This window comes from Pteronotus mesoamericanus, unplaced genomic scaffold, assembly GCF_021234165.1.
Source record: "Pteronotus mesoamericanus isolate MK-2021 breed Mesoamerican mustached bat unplaced genomic scaffold, CSHL_Meso_final scaffold_174, whole genome shotgun sequence".
Taxonomy (NCBI): Eukaryota; Metazoa; Chordata; class Mammalia; order Chiroptera; family Mormoopidae; genus Pteronotus; species Pteronotus mesoamericanus.
The window spans coordinates 25,109,977-25,130,538 of record NW_026555309.1 but is presented as its reverse complement, the minus strand read 5'-3'; the positions used below and the strand labels follow the sequence as shown (position 1 = coordinate 25,130,538).

The following is a 20,562-nucleotide window of genomic DNA, read 5'->3' as shown; positions in this document are numbered from 1 at the left end:
TAAAGCACTTAGAGTGAGCGCACGGTCCATGGTAGGAACGTCCACCATCTCACTTACCCGACCTAGGAAACCTTATAGGCTGCATCTTGCTAAAAGGTAAGAAAAAGAATAAGCAATGAATCGATGCAGTGTACGTTTACAGAATGTCTAAGCTACAGGGGAGTTATTATTTATGCACTACTTAATAGTATCTGAAGGCCCTTTTCATGGTTATGATGAGGCCAATGACTTTCTCCTAGAATTTGGTCAGAGTTATATTATTTGTCTTAATGTTTTTCTGCTTTTCTTGAAAAAACAACTCTATAACTGCCTCCTTATCCAGTAACTTTTTAAACTATAAAAGCATTTAAGAAAGAGACATAGAAACCTAGTTCCAAGCCCAGCTCTGCTGCTTATGAGCTGTAGGGACTGGGGTAGGTCGCTCTAGTTTTTCTGTGCCTCTCTGGCTTTGTATCTGAGTCAGTCAGCAGAGTTGGACCAGCGCAGGGGTAGGAAACGTCTGGTATACTCTCTGTCTCTCCCCTGTCCCCAACATGGTCAGCTGATTTCGGTGCTGGGAGGCCAACTTGACCAGCATCCTCCTAACAATCAGCTTTCATACTTGATGTCAAATCTATGTGCATGCTCTGGACCAGATAATAGTATCATTTTTAATTTTACATCTGATTCTTATAAATAAGAGACCCAAGGAAAGGACTTGTTCTTTGCAGGTAGTTTATGTTAACTTCCCCATAAGAGAATGAAGCCTGAGTTTATAATAATGCATTTTTGCCTAACTCACTCTTGAGTAGCAGATTTGTGTTATTTATCTCCTCTCATTATTCCCCGCCTTTACTCTCAAGCATCTTTCTTTAATTGCAGTGTGCAATTATATTTTTCTTTGTGCTACACTAAGGTCTTGCTACTATTCTTTAGTTTACTAACGAGCTAAACTTTGGCTAGAAAGAAAAAAATGGCCTCTCATTGGGGTTAAAAGAAAGTATGTAAGAAGCTAGAGCCCCAAAGTTCCCATGTACATTTTTTTTTTTTAAACTGGGGGTACTCTTACAGTAAAAGTGAATTATTGCCCCCTTGTGGTAGAGTTATGTATTTATTCTCTCGCGCAAGTGGATTTGTGGAGAGTGTTATTTTAGTCTTCACTACTCTGAAACTCTTTGTCCTTTACAGTCAACCTAAGGTATTTATGAAAAGAACTTTGGATATTTTTGAAACAAAGTCTCCTAGTTTATTTATTTTCACCCATCTTAAACTCCATCAAATTTTGTCTTTGAACTGATTTTTTTTTTTTTTCTGTTTGAGGTATCGGATATGTAAGAGCTTCCGTTAAATCTCTGAAGTGACCAACATTATACAGAACAAACCTAAATCTCAATGAAATTACTTTTCTGTAGTCCTTACCACTTCAAGTGAGTTGGGAGGGGCTTGGGAATATCTTATTGCCCCTTTAGAAGTCGTGTTATATGCATGAAGAACAAGGAGTTCCTTCGGGGCTATAAAATCAAGAAATTTTGAAATACTACGTGCAGGAAATCTTAGTGGTGCTATAATTAACTTATAAAGGTTCAGGTGATCTTCAGAATTAGCTTTTCTTCCAGCTTCATTGTTTTGAACATGAAACAAGATGTTAAAACCAAACGGACTTCCTTTCAACAAAATAAGTAACAGACCTCACGCCTAATAAAATGTGTTATATAAGAAAATTTGCGTGGTTTTAAAGACAAAGAAAGCAATTTCATACTATTCTTTTTACAATAAAAATATGAGAAACAGTTACAGCTAGAACGGTAAGATACAGGCAGAATTGGCTTATTGAATTAATTTTTACAAATTAGTCTAAATCTGTATAGTAGTAATTGTTTTGAATTTTGAGTGATTTTCATGTTTGTATGTTTAGAGAAGTGCATTTTGTCAGTGGTTTTGATTTTGGACGGCTGTCACTCTCTACCAATAGCCTCGCGAGATGAACAAGTACTGGTAAGCTGTCTCTGGGTTGTGGTGTAGATTTTTAAAGCGCATGTACTTCTATAAAGATGAAATGACTAAGTCACCACTTGGAAAAGGTTTTCAAGTTATGACTTAAGATTTAAGATGCCCAGTAAAGTCTACTTTGTAGGTAGCTTGCTATTTTTTGGCTCTTTCAAACGTACTGCTTTGTATCTGGATTTATTTTCCCTGAAAATTTGATCGCAGTCATCAAACGGCCATTGAAGGATTTGCCAGTTCTTTCCAAAGACATCTGTCTGAATTGTTTTTAGTGAAAAGGGTGTTACTTCTTTAAAAAACAAAGATGAGTAGTACTAAAAATAACAATTAAGGAACTTTGTACTATAATGAGCCCAAAACAGATTCATTTGCTTTTCTCAGAGGTTCTAGCTAATGCTGTCTTCTGACTCTCAGCTATTGTAAATAAATAACCATCAAGATGTGTTATCCTGAACTGTTATGGATAGTAGTAGGAAGATTTTTATTTTGGACTATGTAGAATATTCTGCAATAGATGCCAGTCATGCTCATCATACCTGCCTACTTGGACTCCTCTCTAGGTAAAAACAGCTTCATGAACTAACATCTGTTTTTTTTTAAAACTTAAGTATAGTTGGTATACAACATTATATTAGTTATATAGTTTCCAGTGTACAATATAAAGAATTTGACATTTTTACACCTTATCCCACTAATTCTAGTAATCATCTGTTATTGTGCAAACTGAGCACAGTATTATGGACTATATTCCCCTTTGCCTTTTTCACTCAAACCCCCCCCCGCCCCCCGCACCCCGTCTGGCAACCATCCCCTTGGTCTCTGTTTCTCTGAGTCTGTTTTGTAATCTTGGTGTCTGAGTGTTTAGGTCAGTGGTTCTTAAGCTTTTACGTCTTAGATTCATTTAGGATTGGCCACCCCACCGAAGCATCTGACTCCTACTGCAGTAGGAATACTCTTGCACTTCAGGCTTTTCCCTCTACCTATTTATGATCAGTTTTAGGACATGTAATTAATCTTGTAAATAAGTGTAATTGCTGTGGCCTTAAAATAAAAAATGCTTCTTCACAGTTGAAAACACATTTTATTGCTTCACTAATCATAAAAAGAGGAAGGCATGAAAATTTAGGTAATTTACAGGTTTTTCAGAGTTATGGTAAACATCTTTATGCATAAATCCCTGTCCAGGTTTAGGTTGTTTTCCTAGATTCCTAGATCTGAGTCAAAAGTTATGAACATTTTTAATGCTCTTTTACACTTGCCAAATGGCTTTTCAGAAAGGCTGTACATAGTAATTTTATATTCTCCAACTGCTTCCTGATGCCTGTCTCACCACATTCTAACTAGCTTTAGATATTTTAACTCGTAAGACTTTGCAGTCTTACCCAATTCATGGCAATTCATGTTATTGGGTAGTTTTAATTGTGAGATTTGATTGTTTAAATATATTTATTAGCTATTTTTATGTCTTTTCTGAATTGTAGTTAGGTCTTTTGTCTATTTTTATATGAGCTTTTAAAATATTTTAGGAACCCGCTGGCGTTATTTCCAGAGAATCATCAATCACTCTTAAATAAATAAATCTCTGTTGCTACTCATTCTTGGGCAAACTGAAGTTGCCCACATGCGAGAAGGTAATAGCCCAATTGCTATTCATTGTCTACAACTCAGTCCCAGTGACCTGAGATGTGGAAGCAACTTTTTATGTTCTGCCTACTACGCTGTGTCCTCTGAAGTGTGACAAGATTCACCAGTTGGTGCTTATATAGGCTTCTTGTCCCTCTATTTTAGCTGCTCTGAAGGTTGACTGAGTCTCTTTGGGGTAATCCCCGAGTCTCCACGGTGAATTCCAAAAATACAATGAAGCCTAGGCTTCAAGTTAGCGTCACAAACCTATGAAAGTTTTACAGAAATTGGTCCTGGTTTTAGATGGTTACCTTTGTCGTCATGGTTGTGGCTATCACAGTGCTAATTACAGTTAGTTGTATTGGTCATAAATGTGACTGACTCCCCCCACTCCACTGTGTGTGTGTATATATGGAGAGAGAAGCTTTTTTTTTTTTTTTTTTTGGCTAGTCACAGCTACTGAATTTTTTCTTCAATTTTCTTTCATTGTCCCTATCAGAAAGTTGTAACCCTCAAAACCCTTAGTAATTACTACAGAAACTCCTCACAACCTTTGTGCCTCACTGATCGATGGGTGTACAAGAACCATTGTTCCAATGGGGCAAAGACTTTTATCTAAACCTAGTAAGGGAAAAAAAGAGAAAACAGTTGAGGACCTTCCTTTCTTTTGGGAGCTTATGAAAGAATGAAATTCATGTCTGACTGGCAGGGGAGTCACTATTTTCACAGCTTCATGTAATTTGTGAGGCTGCCTGATATCTTGGTTCAAAATAATCTATCCTGTTTCTGATTCTAATAGCAGTAATCTACAGCTGGACATTAGGAGTATTTCCATAAGGCACTGTTCACCCTTCTCTGTAGAAGAGTTGATAGGTTATCCTGTTGGACCATTTCCACATGTGTGCGAGTCAATGTAATTATGTTGGTTAGAGTGTGTGGCTTTGATAATACCTTTCTAACTTTGTTCATTTTGATAATAATCTTGTCTTGCCACTGGTATTTTACACATCTTCCTTTCATCCCAGGAACACAATCCTTTTACATGGTGTCTCATAACTGTCTAGTGAAAAATAACTATAGCATCTTCTTTCTGTAAATGCAGAAACTGAGAGTAATAAGTATAATATTGTGCCAGACACCTCTGTTCTGAGACAGGGCCAACCTACCAGGTGTCCTTCCTCCCAGAGGCGCCCTTTCTCTGTGAAACCACAATACTTTCTTTAAAAGCCGCAATATCTGGGCTAGTTGTCTTTCTTGCATTCACACAAAGGTGCTGAAAAGATCTGCTCTGTAAGTAGATCATGTTCTGCTTGATCTTGAAGAGATTCACTCACTAGTGATTTGTCAAGGCAGCTGCATGCTTTTTTAAAAATTATATTTTATTGATTATGCTGTTACAGTTGTCCTGATTTTTCCCCTTTGCCCCCCTCCACCCAGCACGCCCTACTCCCTCAGGCAATCCGTACACCATTGTTCCTGTCCATGGGTCCTGTGTATAAGCTCTTTAGCTGCTCCATTTCCTAGACTATACTTGACATCCCCATGGCTATTCTGTAACTACCTCATTTTACTTCTTAGCCCCCTCAGGGCACTGCATTCTTAAAGCACTCAGAACAAAGAGATGTACAATTTGTCATTTGTATTGAACATACCTGGAGACTGATGATTTCCTAATAAAACTCAGACCTTTTCTGCTGGTCTTCGGGAATATATTTTCCAAGTCTTCTCTGTAAACTAAGAGGCAAGAAAGTTGAATTACTCTTTGGCATCAAACTTGCCTTTAAATACTTCTTGTACAGGGTGAATGTTCCTGAAAATGTGAAACACTCTGAAAGCGTCGATGTTATTCTCTGAATCTAATCTCATATCCGCAGATGCAAAGAAGTAAAAACAAATTAGCATGCTTATATGTACAGTGTTATTTTCAAATATATAAATAAGAACAGGGATTTTTTTTAACTTAATCTTACCAATTAATTTTTTTTGTTAAATCTTAGCAGAGATTAGGGAAAAAATAGATGCAAGACCCTTTTTAAACCTTATATTAGGATCTGTTTTAATATTCTTTTATTACCTTAAGTTGGGCTTAAAGTCAAAACAACCTACTATGGACCAAAAAATATTTTCACTTAATTTAGGCCTACCTGTGGTCAGATCTTAGCTTTCCATCTTAATCCTTTGGTATTTGCAGTATGTCTTACATGGGAAATGGGCGGGGGAGAACCAAGAACAAAACCAACTAATTAGCTAATAAACACAGAGACATCATTCAAAAGAGGTTGCTGAGGGAAATTTTAGGGTTGTAATTAGGTCTCCCAAAACATCGCTCATTGGAACAAGTACCATATGACTTACTGCCAATAAAATAATTGTACATTTTGGAAAATTATATAAGTTTTCAGAATCATTGCTGAGTTTTTAGCCATAATATGAAGAATTTTATGCAAATATTGGATAACTTCCCTATTATACATTATATCAGCTAGCAAACCCAAAGACCATTTGATGTTGACAATTACATCAGAATAATATATTAGGTAAATGACATGAAATTGACCCTCTCTTAAAATGAGTTTCCAGTAATTTAGCTTAGATTTGCTGTTAGTGAAAATAGTGCACATTTGATTTTCAACTAAATCGTTTATATGAAGAATTGAAATGGTGACTTTGAAAAGCTTTCTTTAAATAACATATTCAGTATATTTTTATCTTAACAGAATACATTTTAAAACCAAGGAATGTTGGCATTATTTTCCATTCATTTAATTTTGATTTGCTTTTAAAGAAAACTCCAGCCTTTAAAGAAATGAAATATAAACTGAATTTTTACAATGTAGTCAGCAATGATTTTTAAAAGATTTTTCATTTGTTTAGATAAAATACAGAACTAAGAAAAACCTTCATAAAACTTAATTAATGAAGCTTCTTTTTAAATATGCTATTTTATGTTAAATATTTCATCTCTCTGCCTTCATTAGGTGTCATCTTTAGATATAGTGTTACTAAATAGTTGTAACTTTACAGTTTTTTGTTTTTTTTTTTTGATTAATGATGGCTTGGACTAAATTTTCATTGGGTAGGATTAACTATGTTTAAAGATGGCAAAATGCCATTATAACATTAATGCCAGAATTTAATGAGAACCAGAAGTTAACTTCAAGGACCTTCATAATTTAATATGAGGGCATGATTATATTGTGATTATTTTACTGCAGTGTCCTATTAAAAATAAGTTAGTCTTTTTTTTATCATTCATGTCATAAAAGTTTTACTCAGCAAACACTGAATATCGACTACGTGGCAACCATGTTCTAGAGTCTCACCAGCAACGCTGTTGTTTTCCATCCTTAAATAAAATAGACCCTTTCTGATCAGAAAGAGCAGACGTGAGAAACACCTCCCTTACGTAGAGCTGCCATGCCGCTCTTAATGGAGTATGATTCTGATTTCCCAAGGCTTGTTCTACCTCTGTAACCTCTGGCCTTTTTCTTCTTCGTTTCTCACATCAGCGCCCTTCTCCATTCTCTGGATTGAAAACTGGCCACCTATGTCACTGTCCTGCAAAGGTGTGGGGTCTTGAGTTTTTTAGGTGTGGGAAAGTTGGAAATCACGGCTCATACTGGATGTGCTAGCTGTGGTACTGATTACTGCAGTGGCTCACAGGAAGAGAAAAGTTTTGTAAAACTACGTGATAACATCAGAAGTAGGGCAGGTAGGAGAGTTGGCACTAGGAGTCTAGTCTTTTGAGGAAAGACCTTCCTGCACTGACGATGTATAGTGATGATGGCTTACATTCTGTGAAATGCATGTAAACTTTAAAGCTAGTTTCTGCTCTAAACATCCTATGATCCCTATATGTTTAGACCCCAACGACAGCAATGGACCTGAAGTGAATGTCTATGTTCCTTATACTTTTTGCTTATAATCTTATGTATACATACTTGCAAAGAAATGCTGAGGCCTCATAAAGACTGAGATGCATAACTCCAAGATGTAAGACGTGAAATTCAACATCTCCAAACTCCTGATGGAGGAAAACCTCAACTCTTGAGCTTGTGGTCCAAGCTTCCTAGTAACTAAGGCAAAGAGGACAAATAAGATAACATGGTTTGATTTTCTGGTTGTAAGACATGTACCACCAGTTCTTCAGAAACAAGCATTTCCCTTGCTCTCAATTAATAATAAGAACAACTTCTTTGTGGGATTTCTATAAGAAGCCATAAGCCACGTAATGAATGATGGTCTCATGAATTTTTATAGAAAATAACGAAGTATTCCACATATGTCATTTCATATATTGGCCTCTGGAGAACATGGAGGGAATAAGTTAAAAGCAAGGCATTTGTTTCTCCCTGGGGCAGGGCGAGGGGAGTTTGAAACTTCTGGTATATTTACTGTAGATAGGTGCTTATTTTCTTTTGACCCACTGACAGGTGGAGGAGTAGAAAGATGTAAAGATGTCTAGTAAAGGGTAGCATTGTTAAAAGTAGGAGGGGATAAGTGGAATTTTTGTGGCAGGATGATATTTGCAAGACCGATCAGGCCGCTGGGAGGTTTTTAAATGTGCCCGTTCCCTGTGACAGGAAGATCAGTCTCTGTGTTAGACAGCATATCCAATTTAGTAAATTATTATTATTCCGTCAAAATTAATGTGAACAATTTTCTCTTTGAGGCTGCTTTTTCCATAGGTGATGTTTTCCAGATGGGCTTTGTGTAAAACTCTTAATGTTTTATGTTTTCTTTCCCAGAGAGCGAGCCTTTTCTGACACGTCTTTCTTTCTTTCTCTCTCTCCCGCCGTAGGGAAGAGAGCACCGAAGGCGAAGGAGAAGAAGAACAAAAAGAAGAAGAGGAAGCTGATAGAAAGAGCCCAGGAGCAACACAGCGTCTTCCTAGCTACAGACAGGGCTAACCAGTAAAATAAAAGACACGTCAGGTGGATGTTGGGGGTTTTTGGTTTTTTTTGCAAAAGTGCACAGAGCTACTCTCCACTCCCGGACACTGGTGTGCGGCGTGCGTGCCGCCCCGACCCGTGTCTGCTCTCAGTGACGTTGTGAAAGGAGGAGCCACGAGGTGCCCTCGGTGTTATTTATGCTTTGAGCCGCCGCTGGAGGCTGCGGGGGGCGCTCGGGACCTGCCTCAGAGGAAGCAGGAGCACGTGTACAGCATGTGACTTGGCTCCGTGCGCGCCCGGAGGTCCTGGCACCCGCACCGAGAGGCAGAAGGTGTGAGGCTGCCGGCCACCATCGGAGGACGGACTTGTGCATATTTATGGGAAGGAAGATGCTCAGCAGGCAAAGTGCTCTCTCACTTGTGCCCTTTATTTCTCACGTTGTGCACTGTCAAGGATACATGTATGTGGATATCTGCTTCGTGTTACCACGTGTCGTTCTCAGCGTCTGTTCCCTTCAAAGAGCCATGGGGTGGAACTGTCCTTTCCCCCGGATGTGCTACAGGAATCCCTCCTCAGTTTCATCATGGCTCTGATATGTACATATTCTGCCAGGGCTTCGCATAAACCTCTTATTTACTGTATATTTATGCTCTTATGTGTAACAAGTCATACCTGATCAATAGATGCCACTTTGTTTTTAGTGGTTCCTAACCATTGTCTGGTAAATGACTGTTCTAGTTTTGCGAATTGACAAGTGTTGATGCCCCTTGGAACTTACCTTTTCTTTTCTTTGTGGGCTTATTTCTCATTGTAAGGATAGGATAAGCTAGTTTGTACATAGGGTCAAATGACTGGTGTCAAAGAATTTGAGTATCTCCTCACACAGATAAGGCAACATGTGGCACCTTATGTGACAGTCAGAAACCAGAACTCCCTTTGGGTCTAAGGTGTGATGACTTCATGAACCACAACTGAAAACACAGGAGGAATTACATGCGGTCACTTGTAGTACTCAGCATGCAGTTTCACAGGCCAGCTAGAGAATGTTTCAGACTTTCAATTCAAACTTCGACAGACACATGTGTGTCATTGAAAGCAGTCCCTGACTTACAATGACAGGGCACCTACCAGTATTCTTGGGTCACCATAGGCATTACCATCATGAGACTATGCACAGAATCGGAGGAGAAAACAGAATTGGACTCCTGTGACGGTTGGTCAGATATGAACTGGTGTCCTTTGAGCCCGAATCTGTGCCATGTCCCAGACTGAGAGGACAAGTGTGGGAGCTTCCCAGGGACGGCTTTCAGAGGAGTGGCTTCAAAAGCATCATTGTCCCCTTGTGGGAATCAGTTCTTAAAGGGTTTTGAATTGGCTACTTCTAAAAGCATCGTTATCTTCCTGGCTGATCCAGAAGAAAATTAGAACAAAAAGAAATGGTTGCACGTTTGAGGGGAAAAAAAAAAATAAATAAAGCAAGGACAAGTAAAGCCTTTCTCTCGCCTTGCATTGGCAAAACTACCTCTTCAGCATTTTGGTTAACTTTTGAGTCAAAAGCGTCTTACCAATAAGTATAAATGTCATATGCATTATTACGGAGCTATTATTGCTATGAGATAAGCCATATATGAATGTTGTATACAACTTTAGGGTTTGCATTTAATCCTGAAGTGTTCACCTCCTTTCACGTCTATTTACACTATATTCCTATTACTAAGCAGGGAGGGGACTCTTATATAGTGCTTCATCATTAATAAGTCAATACCTGTTCTGTTTCTGGGATGTTCTTTTCATGCATTAAAAAACTTCAAAAGTATTTGTGAAAATTTTCTTTTCTTTAAAGATATATTTAGAAAAAAAAGCACTTTAAAATTCTACCCCCAAATGATGGTCCTTAAAGAAAAGCAGACAAAAATGTTTAAAACCTGTTAGTAACTGCATCTAAGACACTAACCAGGTTAACTATAAATTACACGATAGTGGAGAGGCTAAGAGTGGGCACTTCAGGGCCAGACTGCCTGAGTTTCAGCCTAGACTCTGAGGAGAGCTGGGAGCAGATTACTTAATCTCTCCAGGTCTCAGTTTCCTCACCTGGAACAGAGGTGACGACATTTACCTACCTGCAGGGCTGTGTTTTTAGGGCTGAATTAAGTAAAATACATATAGATTTGTGTGCTGAGGATTAAATCAGGTAAAATGTGTAAAGTATGCTTAACACAGCAAGATATATACTAAGCATTATACAAGGTGTTATCTGTCTTTAATTTTCTCCACCCTTGGCTATTTAAATTATTTCAAAAATATTTCTCCATATCAAAAAAATTGAATATGTGTATGAAAGCATCATTTCCCTTCAATCAATATACAGCTTGAAGCCTGGATATTGTTTGCTCAAACTTTTATTGTATTGATATGGAAATTGATTTACAGCTACAACACTCACTACAGTATAATTTATAGCTTCAGGGTCATTTGATACAAAGATCTGGTAGTTTCACACAAACAGATAACATACACTGAATGTAGGAAAGGGATGGTATAAGTAGAATATATGAAATTGGTCTTCTTCCCAATATTTTCAGGTAGCTTAGCATCAAAAGTATTATAAAAGACGGGACTACAACTTTCTCAATAAAGAAGTTTGAGTAGGGGTGGGTGAAATGGAAGAAGGTTATCAAAAGCTACAAACATCAGTTAAAAACTGAATGTCATGGGGCTCTAATGCACAGCATGTTGACTATAGTTAATACATAGTTAATTGCATATTTGGAAATTGCTAAGATAATTTTAAATGTCCTAATCACGAGAAAAGAATTTGACAGATCAACGCTTCAGAAAAACCAATATTAGAAATGTCTTAATTCTTTTTCAAGATGCTAATATCACCCATTGTAAACGTGGTGTTTTGTGTTTTCATGTTTTGCTTGAGACATTTGGAGAAAAGCTAACACCCAGCCTCAAGCATGTGATTCATATCCGTGGGGATATGTGATTCCTTCTTCAACTTCATTTTTTTCGTTTGTTTGTTTTAAAGAGGATCTGTCAATGAGAGAAGTAAATAGTACTTCTGTTCATTTTAGAGAAGTCTGTGCACAGCGACTACTACTTGATACCACGTTAGAAAAGGCAGAATTAGTCACCCTGTAATTGTATCTCTGTCTTGACCAGTGTCATCATCCTCTCTCTCCTTTCAAAAGGGGTAACCATTCATTCTACTTATACATTTGATCCAGTTCCCTCTTTTGTGGGATCTTCAGTATCCATGCCTTTCATTTATTCAGTGCTTCCTCTCCCTTCGACTTGAGGTACCCTTTCTTTCGAGGTTTTCACTGTCCAATATCCTGAAAAAGTAGCTGAAATTCATTGATGTCTTCAACCTTCTCCCATTCTCATCTTAATGCATCATAATCTTGTTTCTTCCCCACGACTGTATTGCAATTGTTCTGACAAAAGTAGCAATGACATTTCGCTGGCTAAATTCAAGGAAAATGTTTGTCTAATTGCCTCAATCCTTTTGTATGTGTCCAATCTGCTATTTCCACCAATTCTGACTCTATTGTTCCCTTCCCTTTAGGAATTTTATTTCTCATTTGGCTTCTGTGACATTTCTACCCTGGCTTTTCTACTTTTCTGGCTAGTTCTTTTCAGTTGTCAAGTTATTTCTTCGCCTAAATTAAAAATATTGACATTTCAGGGGTTAGCTCACTATTTAATCTTTTTGGTTTAATCTTTCATCTCCCCATTCAAATACCACCTGCATGTTGTTGACTTCCAACCAATCTCTGCTGCCAGGTCTTTGGTAACTATTTCTAAGCTTCTAAATATCTTAACCAGGGAGCCCCACACTTTTCTCAAACTCAATGCATCTAAAACTGATGTTATTATTGTATCAGTCAGGGTATTTCAAATAGGGAATTTAACACTTGGAATTGATTACATGGGTATAAACAAGACAATCCAGAGACTAGAAATAGCAAGAAGCCACTATCACCCATAGGGGCAAGAGGAATAACAAGAAGCAATGATGTTTCTAGAATCCAGAAGATAGCGCCACCCAACTAGAGCTAGAACAAATAGCTGAAGAAGAGCTATGACCACTAAGGAAACTGAAAACAAAGACAGAAAGCTTTGTTTTGTCTGGTGGAAGCTGAAATCTTGGAAGAGCTCTGGTCACCAGGGGAAACATTGCCTGAGACAAAGTGAGAGAAAAAGAAATGCCCTGGCTTCTCCCTACCTTCCAACCTCTAGTCCCTCACTAACATCTGCCAATGCGCAAAACTGCCTGGAAGCGAGGGAGCCTGGGTAATACAGTTCTTTGTGAGGTTGAGAAGCGCAGAAGTTCAGAGAGCAGACCCAACAGCAAAAAAGCAAATGATCTGCATAATCACCAACATCTGACCCCCAAATAATTCCTTTCTCTGCCTGCCCCATTTAATAGTTAATAATATCCCTACATAGCTGGGTAAGCAAAGACCCTTAATTCAACATTTACTGTCATTGTTCTCTACAGCTTACCTATTACTAGATTCTAGTGTGCCTACTTCAGAAACTTTTGCTGAATTCTCTTTTCACTTTTCTTTGTTTATGCCTGTGGTCCTCTTTTTTCTCTCTTTTGAACTGCTTCATTTTTATCATAAGTATTCTTGCCAAACTTCAGTTTTTCACTTATGTTTCTCCATTGTTTTTGTATTAACATATTTGTTCTGCTATTCTCTTGTTTAAATACTATCCTGTTCTTTGTGGAATAACATACTAAACATCACACGTGGAATATGGTGCCCCTTTAATTTCCTCTTCACCTCTCTATCTTGTGAGGATCAAGAAAAGCCTGAGTGGACTGGGATGACAGTTACTATAAAATCTCCAAAGGTTTCTTTGGTAAAAATATTAGTTGATACCACTTGAATCATGAAGGCAGAGGTATAATGGCAGCTGTGACTTTGAAAGTAGATGGTAAATATATTAAATATGATTGAGATGTTGAATGGTCTGGAAAAAAAATGTGTCGAATAAAGTTTTAGATAGTTTGAGATAATTTTTGTATATGGTATTAGAAAGTCTAATTTCCTCATTTTGTATATGGCTTTCCAGTTTGCCCAACATTATTATTTTTTTTTAAATTTATAAATCATGTTTATGCTATTACAGTTGTCTCAATTTTTACCCCTTTACCCCCCTCACCCACCCCACCCCCACCCTCCACTCCCACAGTCAATTCCCACTCTCTTGTCCATGTCCATGGGTCATTCATACATGTTGTCTACTCCCTTCCCCATTCCTCCATTTTCCTCTTTCCCCATCCCCTCTGGTCATTTCAGTCTGCTCCATGTTTCTGTGCCTGTGGTTTATTTTGTTCATTAGTTTATTTTGCTGAATAGAGTCCACTTACAGGTGAGATCATTTGGTATTTGTCTTTCATCAACTGGTTTATTTCACTTAACTTAATACTCTCCAGTTCCATCCATGCTGTCGCAAAAGGTAGGAGTTCCATCTCTCTCACTCTTTCTTTTTTTCTTAAACGCAGATTAATTTTATCTATTTTTTTAAATGTCAAAGTTAATTATAAAATATTAAAAAATTTAAAACCATTATAGTCTCAGCAATTAAACCAACATGACACCAGCACAGAAATAAGAAGATCAATGAAATACAATGAGCATTCTAGAGACAAATGTATATATCTGTCTAGCAATGCACTATATGATTAAGTTGATATTTCACATCAATGGGTAAAATAAGGCTTATTCAACAAATAAGGTACATGGATCACTATTACCTGAAATAAAACAAATAGCCCTATTTCACACATTATATAAGAAATATTCAGGTGAGTTAAAAATCAATATGTAGAACCTAAGGAGTTTTAGAAGAAAATAGAACTAATATTTTTCATGACCTGAGGTAAATATTCAAATCCAGAAGCTATAAAGTAAATATTGACAATATGACTATATTAAACATTTAACTGTATAGTAATATACATATAAAAAAAGTTAAAGGACAAGGAATAGAATAGAAAAGTATTTGCAACACATCTAAAACATGGTTAATAGGTTTCTTTCTGTTTTTGGTGTTTTTTTTAGGGAAAAAAGTTCTACAAACCTTTAATCAATAGATGGATAAAGAATACCAAAAAGTCATTTACAGCTTTTAAAAAAAAATAGAAATAGGCAAGAAATATACTAAAACAGGTTTAGTTTAAACAAAGAGTAAAGGAACAATTAAAAAAACAACATTGTCACAATCAGATTAATGAGTATTAAAAATATTGGTAATATCAAGTATTGGCAACTGTGAAAGGAACTAGGTATTCATAGACCCTTTTTCTTCACCTTAAAGCAGTCCCTTTAGCATATTTTGCAGTGCTGGTTTGGTGGAGGTGTATTCTTTTAGTCTTCTTTTGTCTGGGAAACTCCTTATTCCGCCTTCCATTTAATTGAGAGCCTTGCTGGGTAGAGCAGTCTTGGTGGCAGACCTTTGCTTTTCATTACTTGAAATATTTCTTGCCACTCCCTTCTGGCTTGCAGTGTTTCTGTTGAGAAGTCAGTTGCTAGCCATATCGGGGCTCCTTTATATGTTACTACCTCTTTCTCCCTTGCTGCCTTGAGGATTCTCTGTCTTTGATATTTGCCATTTTAATAATGATGTGTCTTGGAATGAGCCTCATTGGGTTCCTCTTGAATGGGATCCTTTGTGCTTTCTGGACTTGTGTGACTTTTTCTCTCCTAAAATGGGGGAAGTTTTGCATCATTACTTTTTCAAACAGGTTCTCTATCCCCTCCTCATTCTCTTCTCTTTCTGGTATCCCTATTATACGGATATTATTATGTTTCAGGTTGTGCTGCATTTCCCTAAATGCCTCTTCATTCTTTTGAATGACGTCTTTTTTTTTCATTTTCTTACTCTTTCTGGGAGCTTTTTTCTACCTTGTCCCCCAGCTCGCTGATTTGATCCTCGGCTTCATCTAGCCTGCTTTTGATTCCTTCTACTGTGTTCTTCAACTCAGAAATTGTATTCTTCATTTCCTCTTGTCTCTTATTGATAGTTTCTATGTCCTTTTTCATGTTGATATAGTTTGCAGTAAGTTCCTCGTAGTTTCCCTGTAGTTTTTTACAATTCTCTCTGAGCTCACTGAGCTCATTGCGCTTCCTTAGAACTGTTGTTTTGAACTCAGTATCTGATAGTTTACTTGACACTATTTTATTTAGTTCTCTTTGTGGGGATTTGTCCTTTCCCTTCTAGTGGGGGGTATTTCTTTGTCTTCCCATTATTTGTGAAAATCTTTTTGCTTCTGCTTCTTAAGTTGATCTGTCTTGATTTCCTGACTTTATTATGTGAACTTCTATGCTTGGAGACCTCTGTTTTTACTTTCTGGATCTGCCTCTGATGATGTCAGATGTTGACCCTGCCTGACCTTAGGCAGTCTGTTCAAGAGTTCCAGGAATCTACTGTCTGTGGCTGTCTCCTTCAGCTGTTAATCTGGTCACTCTGCACTCAGCAGGCCAGTTTAGACAGCTCAGGGCGGGGTGGAGTCCCTCCTGGAGGTGGGGTTATTGGGTCCACTCACACTGCTGCCATATGGGGGAGGAGTCTGCACTGGGATCCCGCCAGCTACTCTCTCTGTTCTCTCCCCAAAGCCTCCATCCCCAGTCTCTCCTCAAGTGTCACCAGAAGTCTCTGTGCTCCCTTTAGCCAGGGATCTACTGTCTGTGGCTGCCACTCTGTGCTCAGCAGGCAGCTTAGCATAGGGCGGTGTGGAATCCCACCTGGGCGGGGCTATGGGGTCCTTTGATGCTGGTGCTGCTCCAGGGGAGTGGTCTCTGCCTGAGTAAGATGGCTGCTGCATGGGTGATGAGTCAGCACCAAGATCCCGCTGGCTACTCCCTCAGTTCTCTCCACAAAGCCTCCTTCCCCAGTCTCCCCTCAGGTGTCCCTAGACCACTCTGCCCCCGCCTTTGCCGGAGACCAAGGTAAGAGGCTTCAAATAAAAATTTATGTGTTGGACATTTAAATGGCTCTTTGCGTCTCCAGCCACCTGTCTGGCAGAGAGCAACCCTGCCGCTTTTCGCAGCTGGCTGTTTTCTGTGTACTGTTTGGGCTCTGGTGCTGTGGGCTAGAGATCCCCACTTTTGGTTTAGACCCTGCTCTTCTCAGGGGGATCCAACTGGCCCTTTCAATATCCTGGTGCTGCTGCCCATGGGCGCCCCCGCCCCAGCCTTATCAGATCTGTACTGCACACCTTACCAGTTAGATTGTGCTAAAACCGATTCTTCTGTCTCCGAGGTTACAAGGCTCCTCTCTTGCTATTGTTCAGTAGTTTGTTCCAGGTGATTTCTCCCCAGTTAGTTGTAATTCCAGGTTAGTCCTGGGAGGAAGTCAGTGTGACTTCCAGTGACTCCTCTACCATCTTGATTCTTTGCCCAACATTACTTAATGAAAATACATAGAAGAAAATATAGGTACTAAACTATGTCTCAGAGCATTTTTTTTTTTTTTTTTTTTTGGTGAACTTGACCTCACAGGCAAGAGAAATAAAAGGAAAAAATAAATGAATAGGAGTACATCAAACTACAAAGCTTCTGCACTGTGAGAGAAACCATCAACAAAACAAGAAGGCAACTAACTGAATGGGAGAAGATTTGCAAGCAATACCTTGATAGGGGACTAATATCCAAAACATACAAAGACTCATAAAATTCAACATCCAAACCCCTCAAACAATCTAATTAAAAAGTGGGCAGAGAACCTGGACACTTTCCCCAAGAAGGCATGGCCCGCAGATATGTGAAAAGATGCTCAATTTACTACAGATAAGGGAAATGCAAATCAAACTCACAAGATACCACCTTGTGCCTGTTAGGATGGCTATTATCAACAAGACAAGAAATAAGTGTTGGAGAGGGTGTGGAGAAAAGAGAACCCTTGTACACTGCTAGTGAAAATGTAAACTGGTGTAGCCTCTGTGGAAAATGTAGAGATTCTTCAAAAAAATTAAGAACCAAGCTACCATATGACCTAGCAATCCCTCTTCTGGGTATCTTCCTGCAAAATTTTGAAATATCTATTCATAAATATATATGTAACCCTATGTTCATTGCACCATTATTCACAATAGCTAAGACATCAAAACAACCTATGTGCCCTTTGAGTGATGATTGGATCAGGAAGTGGTACATATATACAATGAACACTACTCAGCCAGAAAAAGATGAAATACTGCCATTTGCAACAATATGGGTGCATCTCGAGAGTATCATGCTAAGCAAAATAAGTGAGACAGAAAAAGACAAGAACCAGAGCTCACTCTTATGTGGGATAGAAGACAGAAAGCAACAAATGAATGAACACACAAACAAACTCATAGACACAGACAACAGTATGGCAATTATCAGAGGGAAAGGAGAGTAGGGGGCAGGATGAAGGGTGTAAAAGTGGTCCAATATATGGTGACTGAAGGTGACTAGACTTGGGTGGTAGGCACGCAACGGAACATACAGCTGATGTATTATGAAATTGTAGGCCTGAAACTTATATAATGTTATTAACCAATATTACCTCCCATAAATTTAATTAAAAATTTCGACAGATTCCGATATTAATCTATGATGAATGAGTACAGCAATCTGCCATGTACCCCCTCCCCCATGTTAGAACACATTGATCATCACTGCTGAACTAAACCTGAGTTTCAGAATCCTTCCCAATAAAGGTGTTCCCAGGAAACACCACCGATAGATTGTAGTTAACAGAAGAGTTATAGCCTTTTTTATTTCCAGGACAATTTCACACCTTCAATGGTGGCAACCATCTTCTGTTAGAAACACTCTTTGGAGTGTTTTTCATGCAGTATTTTTCAAACCTTTCCACTAAAGTACTTCTAAAGACAGAGAAAAGTGGATTTGTAACTCTGGGATTATACCAAGCCCTATTTAAAATTTGAAATGTCTTTAGCCTCTTGACTATCATATAAAAATGCAGGCAAATTTTGCATTCTACTCAGTAAAATAGGTGGTTATTTTTAAATACAAAATTGTCCCCCCACGTTCAGCACCCCCCAAAACCTGCAGTGAAATCATGCTCCAGGAAGATGTGCCACGTTTATTTGTCCTATGGCTTGACATAGTCCTTGGCACACAAGTCACTTAGACATGAAGAAATGCACATCTCCACTTAAGAAGCCTAACAGGAGCCCTTTGGTAGTTGTTCTCAGGTCCTCTAAAGGCTTAGCCAGCTCACTTCTCCATGGGCTTTATAACCTCAGCTTCCATGGCAGCATGCTGTCTGGGCACGCATCAGACTTTAATGTGACACTCTCCTTCTGGTTCTCTTTCTTTCTTTTGCTAGTTTAGTTATAAGACTTAGCCACAAGCCTTCTCCCTAGGTCTGTCTTTGAGAAGAGGGGTTAGCAAACTTTTTCTGTAAAAGGTCCAGGAGGTAAATATTTAGGATTTACAGGCCACATGATCTCTGTCACTTCGACTCATCCACTCCATTGTTGCATGAGAGCAGCTGTAGGGGGTATGTAAACAACTGGGTGTGACTATATTACAATGCAACTTTACATACAGACACTTAAATGTGAATTGCATAGTTTTCAGGTATCATGATATATTTAGCCTTTAGATTTTCTTCAATCATTTAAAAAAATGTAAAATTGTTAGGTTGCCATCCATACAAAAAAGAAAAAAAGTGGCATCTGCATTTAGTCCATAGGCTGGGTTTGCTCACCCTGGTAAAGAGTGTCTCTGTTGGTTCGTAGACTGTCCTTGTAAATAAACTCTGTGAGAGGCCGCCTCTAACTCCGCCTCAGCTATATACACGTGGGCTCTGCAAGAGTCCAATAAATGTATTGAATGCATATGCTGTTTTAACCATCCTGTGTATGGAGATAAGTCTAAAATTCATATTTACATTCTTTATATCTGATTCCAGTTCTAGTTTTCTCTTATCTGCAATAGGATATTACATTGATTTGTGGCCCAAACTGAAAGGTGAAACAGTAAAAACTCAAAATCACAACTACTTTTTCTAAGTTCTTTCCTTTCTAACTTCTTTATAAGTAGCACCATTATCTTCTAGCATACCGAAGACACTGCATTCTAATCAGAGAATCTTATACTTTTCCCTTATCTTCTATCTCTTCAACATCAAGACCTCCCCACCCTTTGTCTGTAATATGTGTCAGTGGTATACTCTTCCTTTGTCCTATTCTACATGAATTATTGCAATGGACTGATTTTAAACAGCCAAGAAAACTCTTTTTAGAATGATTGCTTAATTACTCTTATTGGCTTCTTTACTGTACTTCTGGGATCCATAATTCCTTAATTTGTCCCCCATTATTTAGTGCCTTTTCCTTCCATTAGAGTTTGGACACCATTTCTTGTCTTAACCTGTGAAAACTCAGTGAATTCTGAATGCCTCCTAGACACTGATTGTAGTGCCTCTGTTCTCTGATTTGTTTGTTTTGGTTGGTAGGCAATTTTTAGACCAATGTTTTATATCATTTTGAGCCCCTCTAGTATGAAGATAGAACTGGTTTTGTGATAATGGCAGGAATGTCCAGGAAGGCATCTCTGGGGAGGTGGCCTTTGGTATAAAGCCTGAATGATAGATAAATGCAGATCAGGGAAAGAAGTAGCCCAGACACTGGAAGCAACCAGTGCAAGGGTCTTGAGATGCAAACAGGGTCAGCTTGATCAAAGTAGAGACCAAAGAGAAGAGTTGCAAGGGTTCAGGCAGAAGGACCATGGAACAAATACGAGGTCAGAAGTATTCAAAGGCAAAGTCAGGGCGGGTCATGAAGGTAAAAGCTTGGATTTTAGTCTAAGTGCTTAGAAATCATTGGAAGGTTTAAGCAGGGGAATGATGTGGCCTAACTCTTTTGTGCTATTCACTTGGGCTACAGTATGGGGAGGAAGGATTTCCAGAATGAAGGCAGAGAGACGAGGTTACTATAGTAATTACATGAGAATTAAGGTGACTTGGGCTGTTGGGTGTCAGTAAAGGAGAGGAGTGTTTGGATTCTGAACATCATTTGGTGGAAGAGCCCAAAGGCTTGCTG

The 20,562-nt window shown here is 38.5% G+C and overlaps 1 protein-coding gene across 3 annotated transcripts in view; it reads left to right on the top strand.

Annotated features, from left to right (window-relative positions):
• The window catches only part of RSPO2 (R-spondin 2), a 138,355-nt gene extending 129,832 nt beyond the window's left edge, over positions 1-8,523 (top strand). For all 3 annotated transcript variants that reach the window (XM_054590073.1, XM_054590072.1, XM_054590071.1), the window contains one exon: positions 8,408-8,523. In XM_054590073.1, coding sequence (XP_054446048.1) covers positions 8,408-8,523 — 116 coding nt within the window. The remainder of the gene's footprint in view (positions 1-8,407) is intronic.
• Positions 8,524-20,562: the final 12,039 nt, after the last annotated feature.